Here is a 17,396-nt window from a genome sequence, read left to right as displayed (position 1 = left end):
TCTTTTTGCTGGACACAATGGGATAGATAAAATAATGGAATATCTGAATAGAGTCTAAATTTCAATTGTTTGTTATAATTCAAAATATGCACACAAAATGCTGTTAGCTTAGCATTAGCTCTGATACCTGTTTTAAAAAAAGGCAAAATCACACTTTATCATTTTGGAAGCAAAGTCTTTACTATCATCACTTGATGTCTATCACAAAATAAATGATTTTCTCATATTACTTTTTCTATCGGTATAAACAGTTTTTCCACACTGTTACGTTGTCTCCCCCTAGGGAGCACCTATGTGCTTATTTAATGGATTTGCAGTATCGATGTTTGAGTGAAGCCACCAGAAACAACACAGGAACTTGTAGTACTCTAAAATCCATGATAAAATATCAATGTTTTGTGCTCTGCATCTAAAATTGCACTTTACATTCAACACGAAAAATGGAAATATTATAGGTCTGATTATCATTTTTGATTTACATTTCCTTTGATTTAACTAGGGGCAGAAATGTATCAAAGCAACAATCTTTTCCATTAAATACAGCCTGAAACACAATCTCAATCCTGCATTTGACCTCAGACTTCCTTTGTTCTTCATGCATGAGGGTGACGACAGGTTTGTGCATTCCTCCATCTGACGTCTGTGTGCAGTAAAACCTTGATAAACGTTGAAGGCAGCATCTTATCTCTGCAGTGAGGCTCTGCTGCACTACTTTGCCCCTGCGTACATTTCATTGATTTTCTCCTGGTACATCTTCATCACAATGGGCCTCCTCAGTTTCATGGTCGGTCCTGCACGGACAAACGTGAAAATCAAGAAGAGCTCAGTTAGTGTTTAAAGAGATTCAGTTTCTCCTGAAACAGGAACAGCTGAGTTCAGCTTCAGCATCTTGACAAAAACACGCTGAAGCAAACATGACTGGAATGCTGTCAGATGCTCGGTGCGCTCTCATGGTGCTTTTCTTTAAAAAAAATGGCCTAGATTAAAATCAAAGAATGTCACGGTGACTTCTCTAAACTCTGACAGCATTTGTTTTGCTCTGGCTTGAATGGAAAAACCAATCATTCACTGACCCAGTTCTCCTCCGCCGACGGAGAAGTCTCGCTCCAGTATGGTGAACTTCTGGACCTTCTGGGCGTTGGACGTGGCTCTGGCGTTGACGCGCTCCATGCCCTCCTGAATGGAATTATAGACGGCCGGCTCCATGTTGGCGATGATCTCAGACACTTTAGTGGCCGTGATGCCGAGCTGTCTGCACACATCCAAGGCCTCGGGGCTCAGTTTGTCCGTGGGCTCGCGCCGTGTCGTTCACGACGCACTGAGCAAAGCAGAAAGGGTCGTTATCGTCGTGCCCTTTCATGGATGTTGTGGCGGTGAGCGTCGGCGTGTTACCTTGAGAGTGACCAGCATGGAGAGGAACTTGAGCTTGTCTCCGAGCAGCATGGCGTTGCTGATGATGGGAACCTCGGCCTTCAGCGCCTCCTCGATGGGCACCGGGGGGATGTTCTCCCCACCCGCTGTGATGATTAGCTCTGTGAAAAATACACAGCAACCTACTCAGTCTATACTCAGATGCTCTGTTGCACCCAAAAAGCAAAGCAATAATAAATACAGACTTATGACCAGGAATAAAATGTAATAAAAGACACATTCCAGTTCCACCTATGACTCAGTCATTAGGACCCCACCGAGAGAGTTGTCATCATCTGTGCCTGACATTTTAAACCATATCATAGTTTCAGATATGGGTTTCATTGGACAGTCCATAGTTGATTGTAACAGCAGCTTACCCTTGATTCTTCCAGTGATGTACAGGAAGTTAAGGTGGTCATGTTTTCCAAGATCTCCAGAGTGGAGCCAACCTTCTGGATCAATGGCTTCCATTGTTTTGTCGGGCATGTTCAGGTAGCCCATAAAGACGTGGCGACCCCAGAAACATATCTCTCCATTCCCGTCCTTGTCAGGGTTGTCCAGTTTTGTCTTACAGCCTGGCATGACCTTTCCACAGCTAGAACAGAAAAATAATAAATCATAACGGGCAAACATGCAGACCTTATAGGGTACTTAATAATGAATATTCACCCAACACTACTGTATGCTAAGAGCTGGGAGATTTAAACCATAGTGCGCAAATTCTGGTTAGTTAAAATCACTGAACTTACTATGAAATTTATGTCACAAAGGGATATTTCTGTACACACCGACAACGTCTGTGCAAACGCCCCCTAATAACAGACCCAGGTGGCTTGTGCTAATGTGTGCCTGCTGACCTGGTGATGCGATATTCTTCGTTACAGGAGACAGTGTGTGGGCCAGAGCTCTCACTCATTCCATATAGCTCCATCAGAGGGATGTTCAGGCTCATGAAGTAGTCCAGCGTGTCTTTGGTGATGGGTGCAGCGCCTGTGAAGCAGATCTTGCAGCGGTCTAACCCCAGAGCAGCACGCACCTTCGTGAAGACCAGACTATTAGCCAGTCCGAAGCCCCAAGGCACCACGTTCTCTCTAACCCCCAAAAAGATCAACAGTTAATAGGTGGTTAATCATATTTTAAGATTCTCTTAAAAAAAAGACAATTTAATTAGATGATCCTGGTTGTTGTCTCACCCGTTCATTGCACTGTAGTTATACTGCAGACCTATAGCTTTGGCCCAGTCTGCCACCCTCTTCCTCATCGGTGAGGCTTTGGCACCGACAGCTTTCATCTTCTCCTGCATCTTCTCCCAAACCCGAGGAACTCCCAGGAAACAGGTTGGGCGGGCCTCTTTCAGGGTGGTTCCCAAAGAGCCCTGGAATCCAAAAGTTGCACCGTAAAATCTGAACACGATGCACATTTTCTGCTTAATCCTCGCTGCAGGCGTTACCTTCAGGGCATCGGGTTCAGCAAAATAGGTGGTCACAGCGTAACAAATACACATCCACATGTCAAACATCTGCGCTGCGGCGTGGCTGAGGGGCAGATAACTGACCACCACCTCCTCGGCATATTTGAGATTCACCATGGTGAGCGCACTTTGAACTGTCCAGGTCACCTACGCATCAGAACAAAGGTGATCAATGATGAATTATTTCCAGGGAAATCGGAAAGCAGCCAGTCTGAGTGACTCACGTTGTCGTGGCTCAACATGACTCCTTTTGGGTTGCCGGTGGTTCCGGACGTATAGATGAGGCTGCAGCACTCGTTGGCCTGGAGACTGTCGATCACCGCGTTCAGCTGCTCCTCAGACACCTCCTCCCCCAGCTTCATGAACTCCTCCCACTGCAGACACACAGCAACATCTGCCAAATCCAGCCCGACCTCCGCCGCTCATCAGCGGACGCACCGATGGAGAGTGAGGACGTGACTGGTCTCCATCACCAGAGGGTTTACGGACTGAACCTACTGTGTAGAGGAACGGCAGCTTCTGCTTCAGCGAGCCTTTATACTGCACGATAGCTTTCAGGTGGGGGAGTTGATCTTTCACCTGTCGAGAACAACTGTTTAAATACGACGCTGAGGTTTTAGAATCTCTGCGGACGCCCAAGTGCTGCGGACCTTCAGGATTTTGTCCAGCTGGGCTTGGTTCTCCACCACCAGGACGTTGGCCTCACAGTTGGCGGCCACGTACTGACAGGCCTCAGGCGAGTTGGTGGTGTAGATTCCAGTTGCTAAACCCCTACAGAACAAATCAGATAGGGGAGAAGAATTCCCTTAACGTCCTTCAGTGGGATTCCTGAGCGTCTAAAGGCCGTTTTCAAGCAGCTGATAAACCAAATGCGCAGCAGTGCATACGCATAGTGTGTCTATCAGCTGCATCAGGGCACAAACACGAGCTCACCCCGCTAAGATGCAGCCGATGGCTGAGAAGAACCACTCAGGAGCGTTGAAGCCCAGGATCCCCACGCCGTGGTATCGCTCCAGCCCCAGCTACAAGGAGACAAGGCGTGCGTATTTTTCTTTTAATCAACGTGCATCTTTAATGACAACGTTGACCTCGTTTGGGAAGCTACAGCAGAGCATGGTCAGACACGGCCATGAAACAGGAGACGCAAGGCGAACTGTCACTCCCGCACGCCTAAGTGTTGGCTTTCAACAGTTCTCACACTAGGACACCACCGTCCGGCAGTATTTTCAAATCAAACGGTGGAGTACATATTTGGTGTTGTTCAGGTTCTCTAGCTCATAGAACAGATGTCAGACATGATAAAGTACTGGTCTTTTTTCTCTGCTCTTTGAAACAAACGTCAGTATGACATTAAACAGCTGACCTTTTTGTTTTAATCTTTACGACTGTTTACATAGAAACAGCAGGATGACTATTATAGTAGTTCTATAGAACTTTGTTTAAAGTAAAGTGCCTTTAAAACCCCCCAAAATAGAAGCCTCACAATATAGAAAAAGCAAATTGTATGCAATCAAACCTTGAGGAAGCTTTTAGCAGCTGCCCGGCACTGCTGATAATATTGCCTGTACGTCAGCTTCACCCACTGGCCTTCCTCTTTGTACGCCAAGGCCGAGTGGTCTCCATAGTTTTCCAAAGTCCCCAGGAACATCTGATGGATGGTTAAGGGAGTGCGTGAAGCCGGACCCGAGCCCTCCATCCTCAGCCTGACTGCCTGGTCTCTGCTGGTGCTCCATAGCTGATCAGCCGGGGCCAGAGCTGGCACTGCGTTTGTTGGTGACAGAGGAACTGCCTTGGGTTCCTCCGTATTTGGACAACACGGGCAGCCCGCCATTTCAGAAAATGCGGAAGTCAAGGGGCTCAGAGAATCACGCACAGCTCGCCCTTTAACAGAAGAGCTGGGGCTGTGAGAGGAGCGAAGACCATCACTGAATAACACTGCCACCGCCTCTCCCAGCACCTGCTGTCAAATAGCAACACGATTTGCAGGTTGTGCAGGGAGCCGGAGAAAACTAGGCGTTACCTGATACATGAACTCAAAGAGCTTTCATGGTTACCAATCAGGTGTGTTCGGGGGAGGTAACATGACTGTACCAGAGAGGGAGGCCTCCAGGGTTACAGGTGAGTAATGTCCTGTTAACAGTGTCAGATATGTGATTTAGAATTTTTTACTCTATGGGGGAAGTTCCAATTAATTTGATGAAAGTGATGAACTCAAATGAAGAGTTAACGCGAACTGACCTTGAAGCAAAACCTGGAGACTTATCAAACATGAGCCAAGATAAATATTATTTGCATAAATATGTCAATACAAGACTACTACTGCTGCTAATAATATGTAAAAGGATATACTTTTTAACAGTACTTTGGAAAATTCTAATTCTTGGTATCATAAAATTTAAACATTTGTGGGTCAAAGGTCATTGAAGGCACAGACACGTAAGGGGGGAGGGATTAGATGGACATCCCTTTTATTGGGTGGAACTATGACAAGATTGGATATTATTTGTGTCGGTGCTGGACAAAGCAAACAGCAAAATATTGCAATTTTCTTTCCTGTTATCCGTATTTTTTCCCCGAACGAGTGTGTCGCCATGTTTTATCTGGGACGCTGATCTTAATTACGAAGCTGCACAACCAGTTCTCCAGCAATGTAAACTGATCTGTGCGTGAGACAGCGAAGAAAACGCAAGAACTTAATCGGAGCACCGAGTATCGAACTCTGCTATAAATGTGTGTCCATTTCCCAGTTTCGTTGTTTTAAGGGTGGGGTTCTTTGAACGACTTTCATATATTTTTAAAGGCTATGTCTATTTCAGAATGCACGCATCAATAGAGTTTCAGCTTGTCAGGCATGAATTCATTTTAAAGATCCCGAGCCCAACACCGCCCCCTCGTGCCCCAAACAAGCAACAACGCACATCAAAAGTAATCACAACAGTAAAACATTACATTAAACCACGTTATCAAAATGGTAAATTTGAATTTATAAGCCTGTTGTTTGATACACAAACACTCCAAATGTAGGAAATTGCATTTCATCCAGTCTGAACACCCATATCAACAGTGGGGTTACAATCTATCTCTGTCTTTGAGACACATTTGGCTGCTCCGTTCTTGTCATCAGTGCCCTTCTGCTCCTCCTCGTGTGTGGAATATTAACAGTTAATTCTGAAATTCCAAACGTAATAATATGCACTTTGGCCCTAGTATTTATAATAGTGTTATTAGAAACAATGGCACAAAGGAAAAAGGAAAAAAGGGCAAAAATAGCAACATGTGAATGAGATAAGTGAATTGGGCTGATGTAAGCGTCATCTTTCATTTCGTAGTCATGGCGACACCCTTCTTGACCCAGGCATTGCTGCTGAGCAGAGAGAGCATGAAGCGAGCCACATCGCCTCTTCCCACGCTGCTGCCTTTGGGGTAACCACTGCCGTCGGGCACAAAGTACCCCTCGTAGGTGAGAAACTCTTGCGCTGTGAAACAGAGAAGTATCATGAAATATTAAGGTTCCTGCTGAATGAAAAGTGATTTTTAAAAAAAAAAAAAAAATGAGGACATTCCCACAATCAAAGATTAAGTAAGATAATAACCTTGAACTGTGTCAAAACAGATTCTGAGGCACAAAATGTCTAATTCTACATAACTCGGGTACAAGGAAAGTCTTTGATGGAAAAATATGCTATGCTGTTTTTTTCCATGTGATGCCACACTGATCCAGATTAAAACGTTTCTTTTTCTGTGAAAGATGAGGAACCCACTGCTACCTGAGGAGGGCAGGTTCCTTAGGCCAGGGGGGCGAACCACGGTCCAGTTTATGTCGTCGGTCTTCATCAGCATTTGCTCCATTTCGTGCATGTTGTTGAGGACGCTTCGAATCAGCGGCAGCAGGAGGAACCGGATCAGTAAGGATGACTGTGCTCCTGAGTTTGCTAACAATAAATGAGAGGAAATACAGAAAATTAAGCACTGAGTGTTCTTTTTTTAAAATAACATACTGGGTATAAAGCATATTGGCTTATTTTAGCACGTTAGTCAATATAGTAATAATCATCAGAACTTTATGTCACACTAAACACCATAAATTAATTAATTATTTTCTTGCAGCTTTCTAGTCAATATTAATGACTAAAATCCAAAAAAAGGTAAAGCCATCTTCCCGGTCAACATGTTTTATTACTGTGAAATTGACCATCATTAAACAGACGAGACCCCAAAGGATGCTGCCCTGCACGTGCTTACGTTCAGTGTACCAGGACGTCATGGTAACGAGCCTACTGACGTGGGCAGTCCGCATGGCACTGACCACTGCCCTCATGGAGAGGGAATATCCCGTCACCCCCGTAAAGAAGGAGGCTGGGAAGCCGAGGCAGGACATGATCACATCCTGACCCTTGAAATGAGGCTTTAGACTGTCTGCGGAGAAAATATCAGCTTGAACCACCTGCAAACAGGAAGGTTTAAAGTGACGCGAAGGCTCACAAGGGTTTTCCTGCCTTCTGCCCAAGACCTTTATCAGGTCTCCAGAGAGGACAGGTTAGAACAGAGACACCCCCCCCCCCCCCCCCCCCAAGATGTGCTACTTGTCACTTTGTAGTTCTGTGTATGAACGTCCTTCCAAAATAGCAGAAGATATAAATGAACTGAATTGAAGTTTAATCATAATCACTGCATTATATGTGCTGAGGAGCAGAACAGGATCAGGAAGAGAATATCTTTTCAATTCCTTTCGGTCAAATCATGTGGTTTCGATCGTCACAATCAGCTGATAATAGTTTCAAAACCAAAAACCTCTGTTGCTTTGGATTCATTTTCTGAACTTTGGACCCAATATGAAATGAACAGCAGTGCATAACAACGGCCTTTAGCTACGTTACCTTGAGGTTATCATGATGCACGGTGATTTTTCCTGGGTCCCTGGCCACAGCGGTGACTGTGTGACCCTGCTGCAGGGCCTGGTTGACCAGATGCTGTCCAGTCTGTCCTGTCGCTCCGAGCACGGTGATCTTCATCCTCAGACTCTGGCACAGACGGCTCAGTCAGACACAGCCGACTCTGACCCCTCACACTTTAACAGCCAGGAAGTTCCCTCCCTGTTCATACATTTAAGCGTACAAAAGTGATTACCCCAGTGCAATAAAGTGGCCTTTGCAGAGAATTCAAGGTTTGTGATCTAATAAATGTTCTCTCATTATACAGCTTTGTATAAGAAACCTAAAAAAAACCTTAAAAGAAACCTTTGTCTTCCATAGTTGAATTACACCAAAATTAAGAGTCTTCATATTAACAATGACTTCATTTTCAATTGTTTCTGTGTATTTTTCATTAATTAAACATGATCAGATGCGATATAAATACACGATATAACAGATTTAGTCTGGCTGTTGTTTTTTAAAACACCATTATTTGTCTAATTTGAGTTTGACATATTAAGAACGAACATGGCCTGTAGGCTTAAAACCATGGCAAAACATTTTCTCGTCCTACATAGAAAATCTTCACATTTTCTGCAGCCCCGAGTCCTTTTACTTGAGAAAAGGCCCTGGCAACATTACATTACACGCTGTTAATCGACATTTGGGGTATAAAAGGGCCATTGTGACTTTAGCCCCGTGTATCCAGAGGGCGTTTTGATTGTCGCCATGGCTTTGGGACGCCGTTCCCATACGTTTAACATAAGCATAAAAACATGACATGTCGGCCTGTTATAGGGTCACACTTCTGTGGGTTCGGACAGGAACTCACCAACAACCTGACGGCAGCAACGACGCCCACATATTACGTCACCATAGCAGCGCGTGTGTGACTTTAACATCCGGTCAGGGAGCCGTTCAAGAGCGAAAGTGTTCAATCCTGTTCGCAAAGCAAACGGTGGGAAAGGCAGGGGGTGTTGATTGTTTTTATTGCAAAAAATTGCTTTTTAGGCATATTTGTAAAGCGTCAGCCACTGGGATCAAGGTGGCCTAAACAAATATATTTTGTAATATGGAAAACTTTTTAAAAACGATTTGAACTCCATTCGTTTCATTATTTAAAATCCAATGAATTGGATGGGAGAAAATTTACAGGCATATTTCCACAATACCTCTTCACTTTTCTACAAGGCCGCTCATTTTTTCTTTTAATTTTGAGTGATTTAACTATATTTGCCAAGCCAAACATCCCATGGCCATTACTTATTAATAATTTTAGATTGCCTATGTATAAAAACTCTACTTGTTGGCCTGGTTGGAGGAAATTGTATGAAAAAGAGAAGAAAGATGGAGGTGCCTTTAGTCTGCGCCTCCTTGCTAAAAGATGCATTTTGGTTTTGATGGAAGCAGAAGTGCCTGCACTTCAATTGACAAGACATTGGTTGTTATTCAGAAACCTTCAATATACAACTCTTAATTCTTAAATGCTCTCCTTCTGGACACCTGTGTTTACCACACTTTTCCATCTTCTTATTAAAAGATCTGTATACCTGTAGGAGGTCATTAGCTCCAGTAATCCACTTGTGACTCGCTGAGTTGATTCCACGTTTACACAAGAGACTAAAGACTAACCCACTTCAACACAGACCAGGAGAGCTGCACTGCGGGAGCAGCAGCATATATCTGAGGCATCTGCTGAGCAACTGATGTTGTTCATCCACCAACAGCGAACAGCATGATGGATGCCCCCACAGGACTCTGACCTGGTCTTTGTGAACCAATGTAGGATGAAACACTACAAACGGATGCTTAAAATCAGACCAGAATTGAGAATTGAAAAGCCAGACAACTTGGGAACTGGAGTTAAACAGGCGTAACACGTAAGTAAAGTTTTATCCACGTTTCTGTTTGATATAGTTAACGGAATAGAAAGCTTCATCTATACAGGCAAGATCCAGTGAGAGAAAAAAGTTGGTCATTTAGATTTTAGACCATCAGATAGGCACCAATTGTTTTCCTCAACCTGTGCAGTAATGATTTTTAATTCTCAAACTAACGTCAGTGCCTGCAGGTTTTTTTTGTTTTTGTTTTATAAAGCTGAGAAATTAATTGTAAGCCTTCATAGAATTCAGACCAAAACAGTCTTGTGCTGCAGGATTAAGGCCAATCGCACAGTGAACCAGCACATAACAAGATTAGAAAGGGTAAAAAAGTCGAACGTCCCGCAGCTTCTGCTTCCCCGCTGCTGAGGAGCGACGGTTCACTTTCTGACCTGAGGTGCCCTGAAGGCTGTAGCGGAAGTATTTTTTCTCTTTTTAGAAAAGCATGTGAGGCAGTGGTTCTCCCAGTGATAAAAACCATTTCAATCATCAAAGCTTTATCAGTGCACTTTGATCCAGAACATGAGCTCCGCGTGTGACACGCAAGTTTAACATGGACTCACTGTGAACAGGAACAGTCATGGGATGTGGCGTCACAAAATCTGACCACTTCCACAAACACTCCCGGAAAGGTAACCAGAGCCATTAACTAACTGGTTTATCTGCTAATCTCCACAAATTAATGCAACCCATCACTAAATGGCCTGTGTGCTATTCTTTCTTTCTTTTTTTCTGTCTGTCTGTCTGTCTGTCTGTCTGTCTGTCTCTGTCTGTCTGTCTGTCTGTCTGTCGTCTGTCTGTCTGTCTGTCTGTCTGTCTGTCTGTCGTTCTGCTGCCGGCAGCTGTCACAAGTAAGCACATCTGTCGTCCCGCTGCTGGTAGATGTAAATCATAATTAGCCAAAATAAATAAACTAGTAAAACAAGATTCTATTCAACGTTTAAATGCAATTTGAGCTATAAATGGATGTTTAAATCCACCTCCACATCACAATCAGATGCAATGACAAACTACTATCAATAATCTAAAACAATTATAATCAAGTGAAACAATCCAAATACACAGCAGATAGAAGTACTGAGGATAAAATCAAACTGAGCTTACTTAAAAATGTCCATTTATTTTCTTACCATGTGCTTTATTCCATCTTGGGGTCGGTTGCATTGGTTGGAAACCTTAAACCTTAAATGGTCGTATTGTGTGACAGCTTTGAGGGCAGCTGTCCTGATCCAGCGATGGTACCGTCAGTACGTCGCCCGTTCAGAGATGAGACGGAGATGCACCTGGCACATCTTCCAGTCCATCGAATACTCCGGAGAACAGGCCCAGATAAAGGTGAGGAGCTCTCGGACCAAAGGTCACGACTCTGCTGGAGGGGACAACTAACAGCTTTTTCCTCTCTCTACTCCCTGTCCAGCTTTCCAATTTCCTCAACTACCTCATGGATAATTTCACACCATCCAGCAACGAAAGTGAGACGTGAATGTTGTATTTCCACCCTGCAATTGTTTTTGCCTGCTTCTGATTCTCTTAACATTTCCCTTTCAGGAAATCTGATCTCGCACATCTTCAGAGAGAATGAGGTTTGTCGGGACACGGAGTGGGAGAGGCATTTCTGCTACAAGAACATTGAGGTGCCAGAGATCTACTCGGGACCTCACCTCACCTTCCCTCTCACGGTGGAGCAGGCGGTCGGGCTGGTGGAGGCCTTCAGGAACAAGAAAGTAGGATCACACCCCTGCTGGAAGCTTGTAGCACAAAGTAGAATTTTATAAAATCAAATGGGTCATACAGACAATAAGAAAGAGAACAGGACATCAGTGTGTGCCGACTGGGCGCCTGCAATGTTCTCTGACCAGTTTCTCTCCCAGCAGCAGTTGCACTCGCGCTACATCCTCCAGCTGCTGCTCGAGACCTGGAAACAGCTGCGGATGTTGCCAAACATCAACCGTATCTCCACCTGCCACAGTAAAGAAATCACTATTTGTGGTGAGCTGCAGGGACGCTGGGGGAAAATTGGGGCTTCACATTTCTCAGAAAAGGGCTGTTTTTTCTCAAGTGAAGGAAAAGCGCTGCTTGTTTTCTTGTCTTTCCGTTAAGCTGCTGACTTGAATCGTCTGTTTTACAGGCGATTTACACGGACAGCTGGAAGATTTGCTGTTGATTTTCTACAAGGTCAGAAACTTCCAGAAATTTCAGAAATAATATAGAATCTCAGGCAGAAGGCAGAAAAAAAAGCAACATGCGACCCCCCTGATTCTACGTTTATGTCAGATTTAATCACAAAACGTAAATGTTTCATGATGGGTGTCTGCAGAATGGAATGCCATCCTTGGAGAAGCCCTACGTGTTTAATGGAGACTTTGTAGATCGAGGGAAGGATTCCATCGAGATCCTCATCATTCTGTTTGCATTCCTGCTCGTGTACCCAAGCGACGTCTACCTGAACAGAGGAAACCACGAGGACCATATAGTCAACTTAAGGTACAATTCCATCAGGAAAATCACACGGATCGTTGCCCTAATTTTAAAGAAGAAAAATGTCCTTAAATCATATCTGTAATTCTGTGTTTATCTAATCGATGCAGGTATGGATTCACAAAGGAGGTGTTAACTAAATACAAGGTTGGTTCTCATTCTATAACCCGTGTTTGTTTTTGTAAAAATTTGCAATCTATTTCAGCCCTGGCAAAATATGGGCGTCCCAATTTTATGTACGCAGTAACAAATGCTAAATTAATGGACATGCAAGCAAAAAAAAGCCTTCGCTACTGAAAGGTGATTCTAATTTTTGATCCTCAGATGCACGGCAAACGGATCCTGAAGCTGTTGCAAAAGATTTTCAGCTGGTTGCCGCTGGCAACGGTGATTGACCAGAAGGTGCTGGTGCTCCATGGAGGCATCTCGGACCTCACCGACCTCAGCCTCCTCGCTAGACTGGACAGACACAACGTGAGGACGCGACCTGCCCTTCTGGAAGAGCCATTTCTTCCTTCAGTGGGTTGAATCTTTGCTGTGTTTTCCCAGTATGTCTCAGCTCTGAGACCTCCCAAGAGGAGAAGCTACAATTCAGCGGGGACGTCCATCGACTCAGACGTGGATGAGGACGTCTCGTCCAACAGTAGGATCTTCCAGCGGCGTACCTCTCTCCTCTATACCAGGCCCCTCGGAACCCGGAGCAGCTTCCAGAACCGCTCGCTGCAGGACTTTTCGGACCGGATCAGGTTTTCTGGAGAGAGTGATTTAGAGCTGAGCCGGAGGAGGGAGTTCATTTTTCAATGCAGCGAGTCGGCGAAAACCCTGAATACAGCTGCGTCTTCTGACTCCGTCCAGAGTGAGAACTTGAAGGAAGAGTGGAAACAGGTGAGTGACGAGTGATTCATTTGTTTACTACTTGGTTGTTTATTAAAATTTGATCTAATTAGTAATGCCGTGACACACAAATTTCTATCAGCTAAGTTGAACACACTGTTGCATTTATTATGTTTATTATTTTGCCTATGTTATATATTTTTGTCCCTAAATGTTCATATTTGGTTTTGTACTCATCTTTTTCAAGTTAGGATTTTGCTGTCATGACAACCACCTACTTTGTGCACGAGCCTCGTGGTTGTAACAGCTCAGATTTACACCCTGAGTCACAGTCTGATGCTGTGGCAGTCAGCATGCAGCCCTGACAGTTGGCTCTTCCAGACGTGGTTGCTGTCCAAAAGAAATGAGAAATTTGTCTTATCACTACTAAGAATAGAGAGTGGAACATGTCTGATCTTAATTATTCCGATCTCAATTCACCCCAATCTTCATCCCCCATATTTGTCTCTTCAAATGTTCTAATCAACGTGCAGATCCTGGACCTGCTGTGGAGCGACCCGATGATCCAGGACGGATGCATTCCAAACGAAGTTAGAGGTGGAGGCTGCTACTGGGGCCCTGACGTCACAGAGGAGTTTCTGAACAAGCACAACCTTCAGCTCATCATCCGCTCCCATGAGTGCAAACAAGAGGGTTACGAGTTCTGCCACAACCGGAAGGTGATTGGACAGCTGACAGGGGGAAGAGTTTAGGGACATGAATTCAAAATGGCTCCTCGCTGTGTTGCTGGGGCACCAGCTCACAACTGCTGTGTTTCATTAGGTCCTCACCCTCTTCTCTGCCTCCAATTATTACGATGTGGGAAGCAACAGGGGGGCCTATGTCAAACTGGGCCCAGACCTTGTGCCTTATATGATTCAGTACCAGGCCAACAGCATGACCAGAGAGCTCAGCGTGAGACAAAGGTACCACCAGCCCACCAGAAAGCGTCCACGCCTGTATTTGTTTGAGAGAAAATGAGCTCATCAGGTTGTCGAAAGTCACTGCAAAGATCTGTAGGTTTTTAGTGAGACATATAGGCTGAATATTAAGACTTAAATGTGACACCACTCTTAAGAATGAATATTTCTGTCCCATGAACGTATGTAGGACAACTGTCCAGACGCCTAACCTTTAAATCTTATCACTTCTCTTAAGCTTTTGTTTACATTTGGATAGAGGCGGGGACAAGCTCAGAACAAGTCTAATGTCCATATGCAGAATGTATAAATTTGTGCTGTCCTTTGCCACTAATCTCAGCACTGCTTTGCACACGTACATTTTTCCTGTTTTCACCTTTGTTGTTGACCTGTAATGTTCCCTGTGACCTTTTCACCTCACCGTTGTTCTGTCACGGGCAGCATTGGGAGAACCGAGCGTTCCGCTCTCAAAGTCCTGCGGGAGCAGCTTTTTGCACACAAGTCTGACCTCATCAGTGCCTTCAAACAGTACGACAGCCAGAACACAGGTGTGTGCAGGGTCCCCTCCAGCCCTTCCCTGGTAGATCAGGTGGTGCCTGATTCTCAGTGAGAGTTCCCCTGTGTCCTCGTGCTCTTTTTGGACATTTGAGTCTGTGCATGTGTGTTTCTGATAAAAGTTTTTAATCCCTCTTTTCCAAAGCAAGCAGAGCGTTTAATGCAAAATGACCTTTAATCTGTTGCAAACATTTGTTAAATGAGACTAGTTTCTCTGGAATCTTTAGGTTATTGTTGTTGTGTTTTTTTTTGAGAGAGAGAGTTCTGGCTTTGTTCAGTGACATCAGATGAAGTTTCCATATCTCTCAGGTCTGGTGTCTCTGAGCGACTGGGCCTCTGCTCTGGAGAGCGTGATGCACCTCGGTTTACCCTGGCGCATGCTGAGCTCTCAACTGGCCACCGCCAAGACCAGCGACGGCATGATCAGCTACCACGAATGGTTCGACGAGCTCGCCATCAAAGGAGCCAACACCGATGTAAGGATGCAGGATATATACACGCCCAATGCTTCTCTTTCATTTTAACGGCAGCTGCCTCCATCAGGTTGATTATCTGTAAATAGAGCTTCTCATTTTCAATTTTCCACCTCACAGCACATCGAGCAGGGTCTGCTGGAGACTTTGTATCGCCACCGCTCCACCTTGGAGACAATTTTTAGAATCGTAGACACCGACAACTCAGGTAAGACAGTGAAGAATTAGAATGCATCTTAATTTAGGGTTTTAAAAATTTTTTTTGCTTAACTCCCATTGAACCAGAACAACCTGTCTGATAGTCAGTGCTGTGTTGTGTGTGTGTGTGTGTGTGTGTGTGTGTGTGTGTGTGTGTGTGTGTGTGCGCGCGCTTGCCAACATTTTCTCCAGAGTTTAATGAGAAATGATGTAGATCTCACTTGCGTTAACTGGCCCGTGTCCAGTTGTTGGTGCGTATAAGCTCAAACTTTGTAAATCCACCTGTAGCGTGCAAAGGAGGCCACAGATTCTTGCCACCTGCTGAGCGCTCCTGTTAAGATTGGGATTAACCCACTAATCTACTGATCTTCCCTCCCCAACCTCTAATCACTCATCGCCATTGTGGTCTGCCTCCACATTTTCCTATAGCTGCCGTTAATCTATTTCTCTGTCCTGCCTCTTTCACAAGGCTTCATCACCATGGAAGATTTCCGGCAAACCTGGAAGCTGCTGAGCATTTACCTAAAAATGGAGATCTCGGATGATGCCATTTCTGATCTCGCCGTCACTATTGACAGAAACCAGGACGGCAGCATCGACATTGACGAGTTCATGGAGGCCTTCCGCCTCACAGACAAGAAGAGCCGGCTGGAAAGAGGCCGCAGCATGTTCATGGGCACCAACACAGACCTCACCAAGCTGGACACAGATCCCAATATTTGACCAGAGACTGGAAACAAAGAGGAAGGCGGCAGCTCTGATTCTGGGTCAGACATCCCATCAGCGGAGGGTGAGGAGATGAAGCCAACACAAGCTGCTTTACTGACGCATCCTAAGACGTGGCCGCCGAGTGACGCTCCCGAGGATCACAGGAGATTAGAAAGTTGAACAGTCAGGGCATCCAACAGCAAATGTTCTTTTCGCATTTTCATCTGTTTTGTGCACTATGTGGATGTGCAACAGCCATTACCTATGGAGTTTCTCACTTCAATCAGTCAAATAACAGCTGCATAGTCCTCAGCCATTTTATAAAGGTGAAATAGATTTTAAAGCTCGATCTGCAATAACTTATTTTGTTTGACCCCTTTAGATTTTGACGGTGTAGTGAGCGTTAACCAACTTAAACACTAATTGGTTGCAACTAAATGTTGCTAGTGCCTTAGTGGTACAAGTGTTATCTTCTAGAGATGAAGTCTAGTTTTGCAATGACGATGTTTTGCTGCCAACAATGTGAAGCGTCATTAGGCTACAAACACTCTCCAGAACAGAGAACTCAAGCTTTTATTGACCTTTTTTTTTCCAGGATGTAACGTCTACATCCAAAGTGCTGTGTGAAAGAGAACATTCTTTACTTATATATACTTATACTGTATATGTGGCATGATTCAGAGAGTGAGATGAGAAAACCAGCTGGATGACCTTTGGCTTTTTCTGTTTAAATCAAGGTCACAACAAGAAGTTGTTGGCAAGGCTTTGCACAAAGACGAAAACAATGTTAAATGTTAGAGTTGTTAGAGTTGCATAAAACCTGAGAAACATGAGAAGGTATTATTTCTTTAATATCACTTTTGGAAGAATTATAGCAGCTATAAGTTATTCACTTATCAAACCATAAGAGACATGACCAGAGGTTATAAAAAAGTGAATCATACTGGGGTTTTTGCAGTTTTAACCACACAAAACATTCTAAATACAGCATATGTCAATGAAAGCACAAGGTTTATAATAACAATTTTACAAAAAGATTATTTAAAGATTTTATAAGCAATGTAAAACCATATAATACACCGTAGTGGTGATATAAAAAGTGATGAAGCCTAACGTTTATCATACCCGAGGAAACGGGTCAGTTCCTAGAAAAACCACCAGGGGGCGCACGAGACTGACGGGCAGGGTTGGTGCGGTCCTCCGTCCTCAGAGTGTCCAGCCGAGGAGAAATGTCCCTGGTATCGCCCATTTGAGACGCCTTAAGTCGATCTCCAAACCACGTGTCCTGGAGCAATAACATGCACCTCGTCTCTCACAAGTCCCATGTCAAGTATCGTAAGGGCTCGTGAAAATACTCCAATTCGATGTAAAATACAAACTAGTTAATTAATATTTCAGTTGCTTTTATGAGTAAAACGATCTCTTTCATTGTGTTGCTATATTGTTTAAGATGTATTCACTTTATACGCTAAAACCCGGATGACATCTTTTGTTTGGCACAATCATGGAAATTA

The 17,396-nt window shown here is 44.3% G+C and overlaps 3 protein-coding genes and 1 long non-coding RNA gene across 5 annotated transcripts; 2 read left to right on the top strand and 2 right to left on the bottom strand.

Moving 5' to 3' along the window:
• Window positions 1-154: 154 nt before the first annotated feature.
• LOC130526136 (long-chain-fatty-acid--CoA ligase ACSBG2-like) lies at window positions 155-4,722 on the bottom strand. The gene is given in 13 exon segments (XM_057033561.1): window positions 155-791; window positions 1,074-1,297; window positions 1,299-1,318; window positions 1,393-1,532; window positions 1,791-2,008; window positions 2,271-2,504; window positions 2,607-2,788; window positions 2,864-3,031; window positions 3,109-3,258; window positions 3,383-3,463; window positions 3,535-3,655; window positions 3,818-3,906; window positions 4,401-4,722. Coding segments are annotated over 13 exon segments (2,025 nt in total). The 5' UTR covers window positions 4,716-4,722; the 3' UTR covers window positions 155-708.
• A 79-nt stretch (window positions 4,723-4,801) lies between these two features.
• On the top strand, window positions 4,802-6,846 carry LOC130526143 (uncharacterized). Its single transcript, XR_008950663.1, has 3 exons — window positions 4,802-5,002; window positions 6,214-6,344; window positions 6,633-6,846. It is a non-coding gene; the product is annotated as an uncharacterized LOC130526143 (long non-coding RNA).
• Window positions 5,322-8,778, bottom strand: LOC130526142 (flavin reductase (NADPH)-like). Its single transcript, XM_057033572.1, has 5 exons — window positions 8,630-8,778; window positions 7,762-7,977; window positions 7,127-7,328; window positions 6,652-6,816; window positions 5,322-6,360 (listed from the first exon to the last, which is right to left on the bottom strand). Exons 2-5 carry the CDS (start codon window positions 7,894-7,896, stop codon window positions 6,203-6,205), a joined length of 660 nt encoding a protein of 219 aa, XP_056889552.1. The 5' UTR covers window positions 7,897-7,977; window positions 8,630-8,778; the 3' UTR covers window positions 5,322-6,202.
• Window positions 8,779-9,453: 675 nt separating this feature from the next.
• On the top strand, window positions 9,454-16,825 carry ppef2a (protein phosphatase with EF-hand domain 2a). Of its 2 annotated transcripts, XM_057033558.1 has the most exons (17): window positions 9,454-10,309; window positions 10,520-10,528; window positions 10,885-11,012; window positions 11,095-11,149; window positions 11,226-11,401; window positions 11,552-11,666; window positions 11,806-11,852; window positions 11,995-12,161; window positions 12,266-12,302; window positions 12,480-12,629; window positions 12,705-13,040; window positions 13,523-13,708; window positions 13,812-13,954; window positions 14,390-14,496; window positions 14,813-14,979; window positions 15,097-15,184; window positions 15,644-16,825. In XM_057033558.1, exons 1-17 carry the CDS (start codon window positions 10,258-10,260, stop codon window positions 15,895-15,897), a joined length of 2,217 nt encoding a protein of 738 aa, XP_056889538.1. In that variant the 5' UTR covers window positions 9,454-10,257; the 3' UTR covers window positions 15,898-16,825. The 2 variants fall into 2 exon arrangements, with proteins under 2 accessions (XP_056889538.1, XP_056889537.1); XM_057033557.1 differs by lacking the exons at window positions 9,454-10,309; window positions 10,520-10,528 and having other exon boundaries at window positions 10,550-11,012.
• Window positions 16,826-17,396: the final 571 nt, after the last annotated feature.

This window comes from Takifugu flavidus, chromosome 5 (genome assembly GCF_003711565.1).
Source record: "Takifugu flavidus isolate HTHZ2018 chromosome 5, ASM371156v2, whole genome shotgun sequence".
Taxonomy (NCBI): domain Eukaryota; kingdom Metazoa; phylum Chordata; class Actinopteri; order Tetraodontiformes; family Tetraodontidae; genus Takifugu; species Takifugu flavidus.
The sequence above is the reverse complement of the archived record's forward strand: the minus strand, read 5'-3'. Positions and strand labels throughout refer to the sequence as shown.

Coding starts and splice junctions, on each gene's coding strand:
- LOC130526142 (XM_057033572.1), bottom strand. CDS start 7,896: ATGAAGATCACCGTGCTCGGAGCGACAGGACAGACTGGACAGCATCTG. Junction 7,329..7,761: donor TGCATCATGATAACCTCAAG/GTAACGTAGCTA, acceptor TCCTGTTTGCAG/GTGGTTCAAGCTGATATTTT. Junction 6,361..6,651: donor AAGGAACCTGCCCTCCTCAG/GTAGCAGTGGGT, acceptor TCTGTTTCACAG/CGCAAGAGTTTCTCACCTAC.
- ppef2a (XM_057033557.1), top strand. CDS start 10,788: ATGTCCATTTATTTTCTTACCATGTGCTTTATTCCATCTTGGGGTCGG. Junction 11,150..11,225: donor CACACCATCCAGCAACGAAA/GTGAGACGTGAA, acceptor TTTCCCTTTCAG/GAAATCTGATCTCGCACATC. Junction 14,497..14,812: donor GTACGACAGCCAGAACACAG/GTGTGTGCAGGG, acceptor CATATCTCTCAG/GTCTGGTGTCTCTGAGCGAC.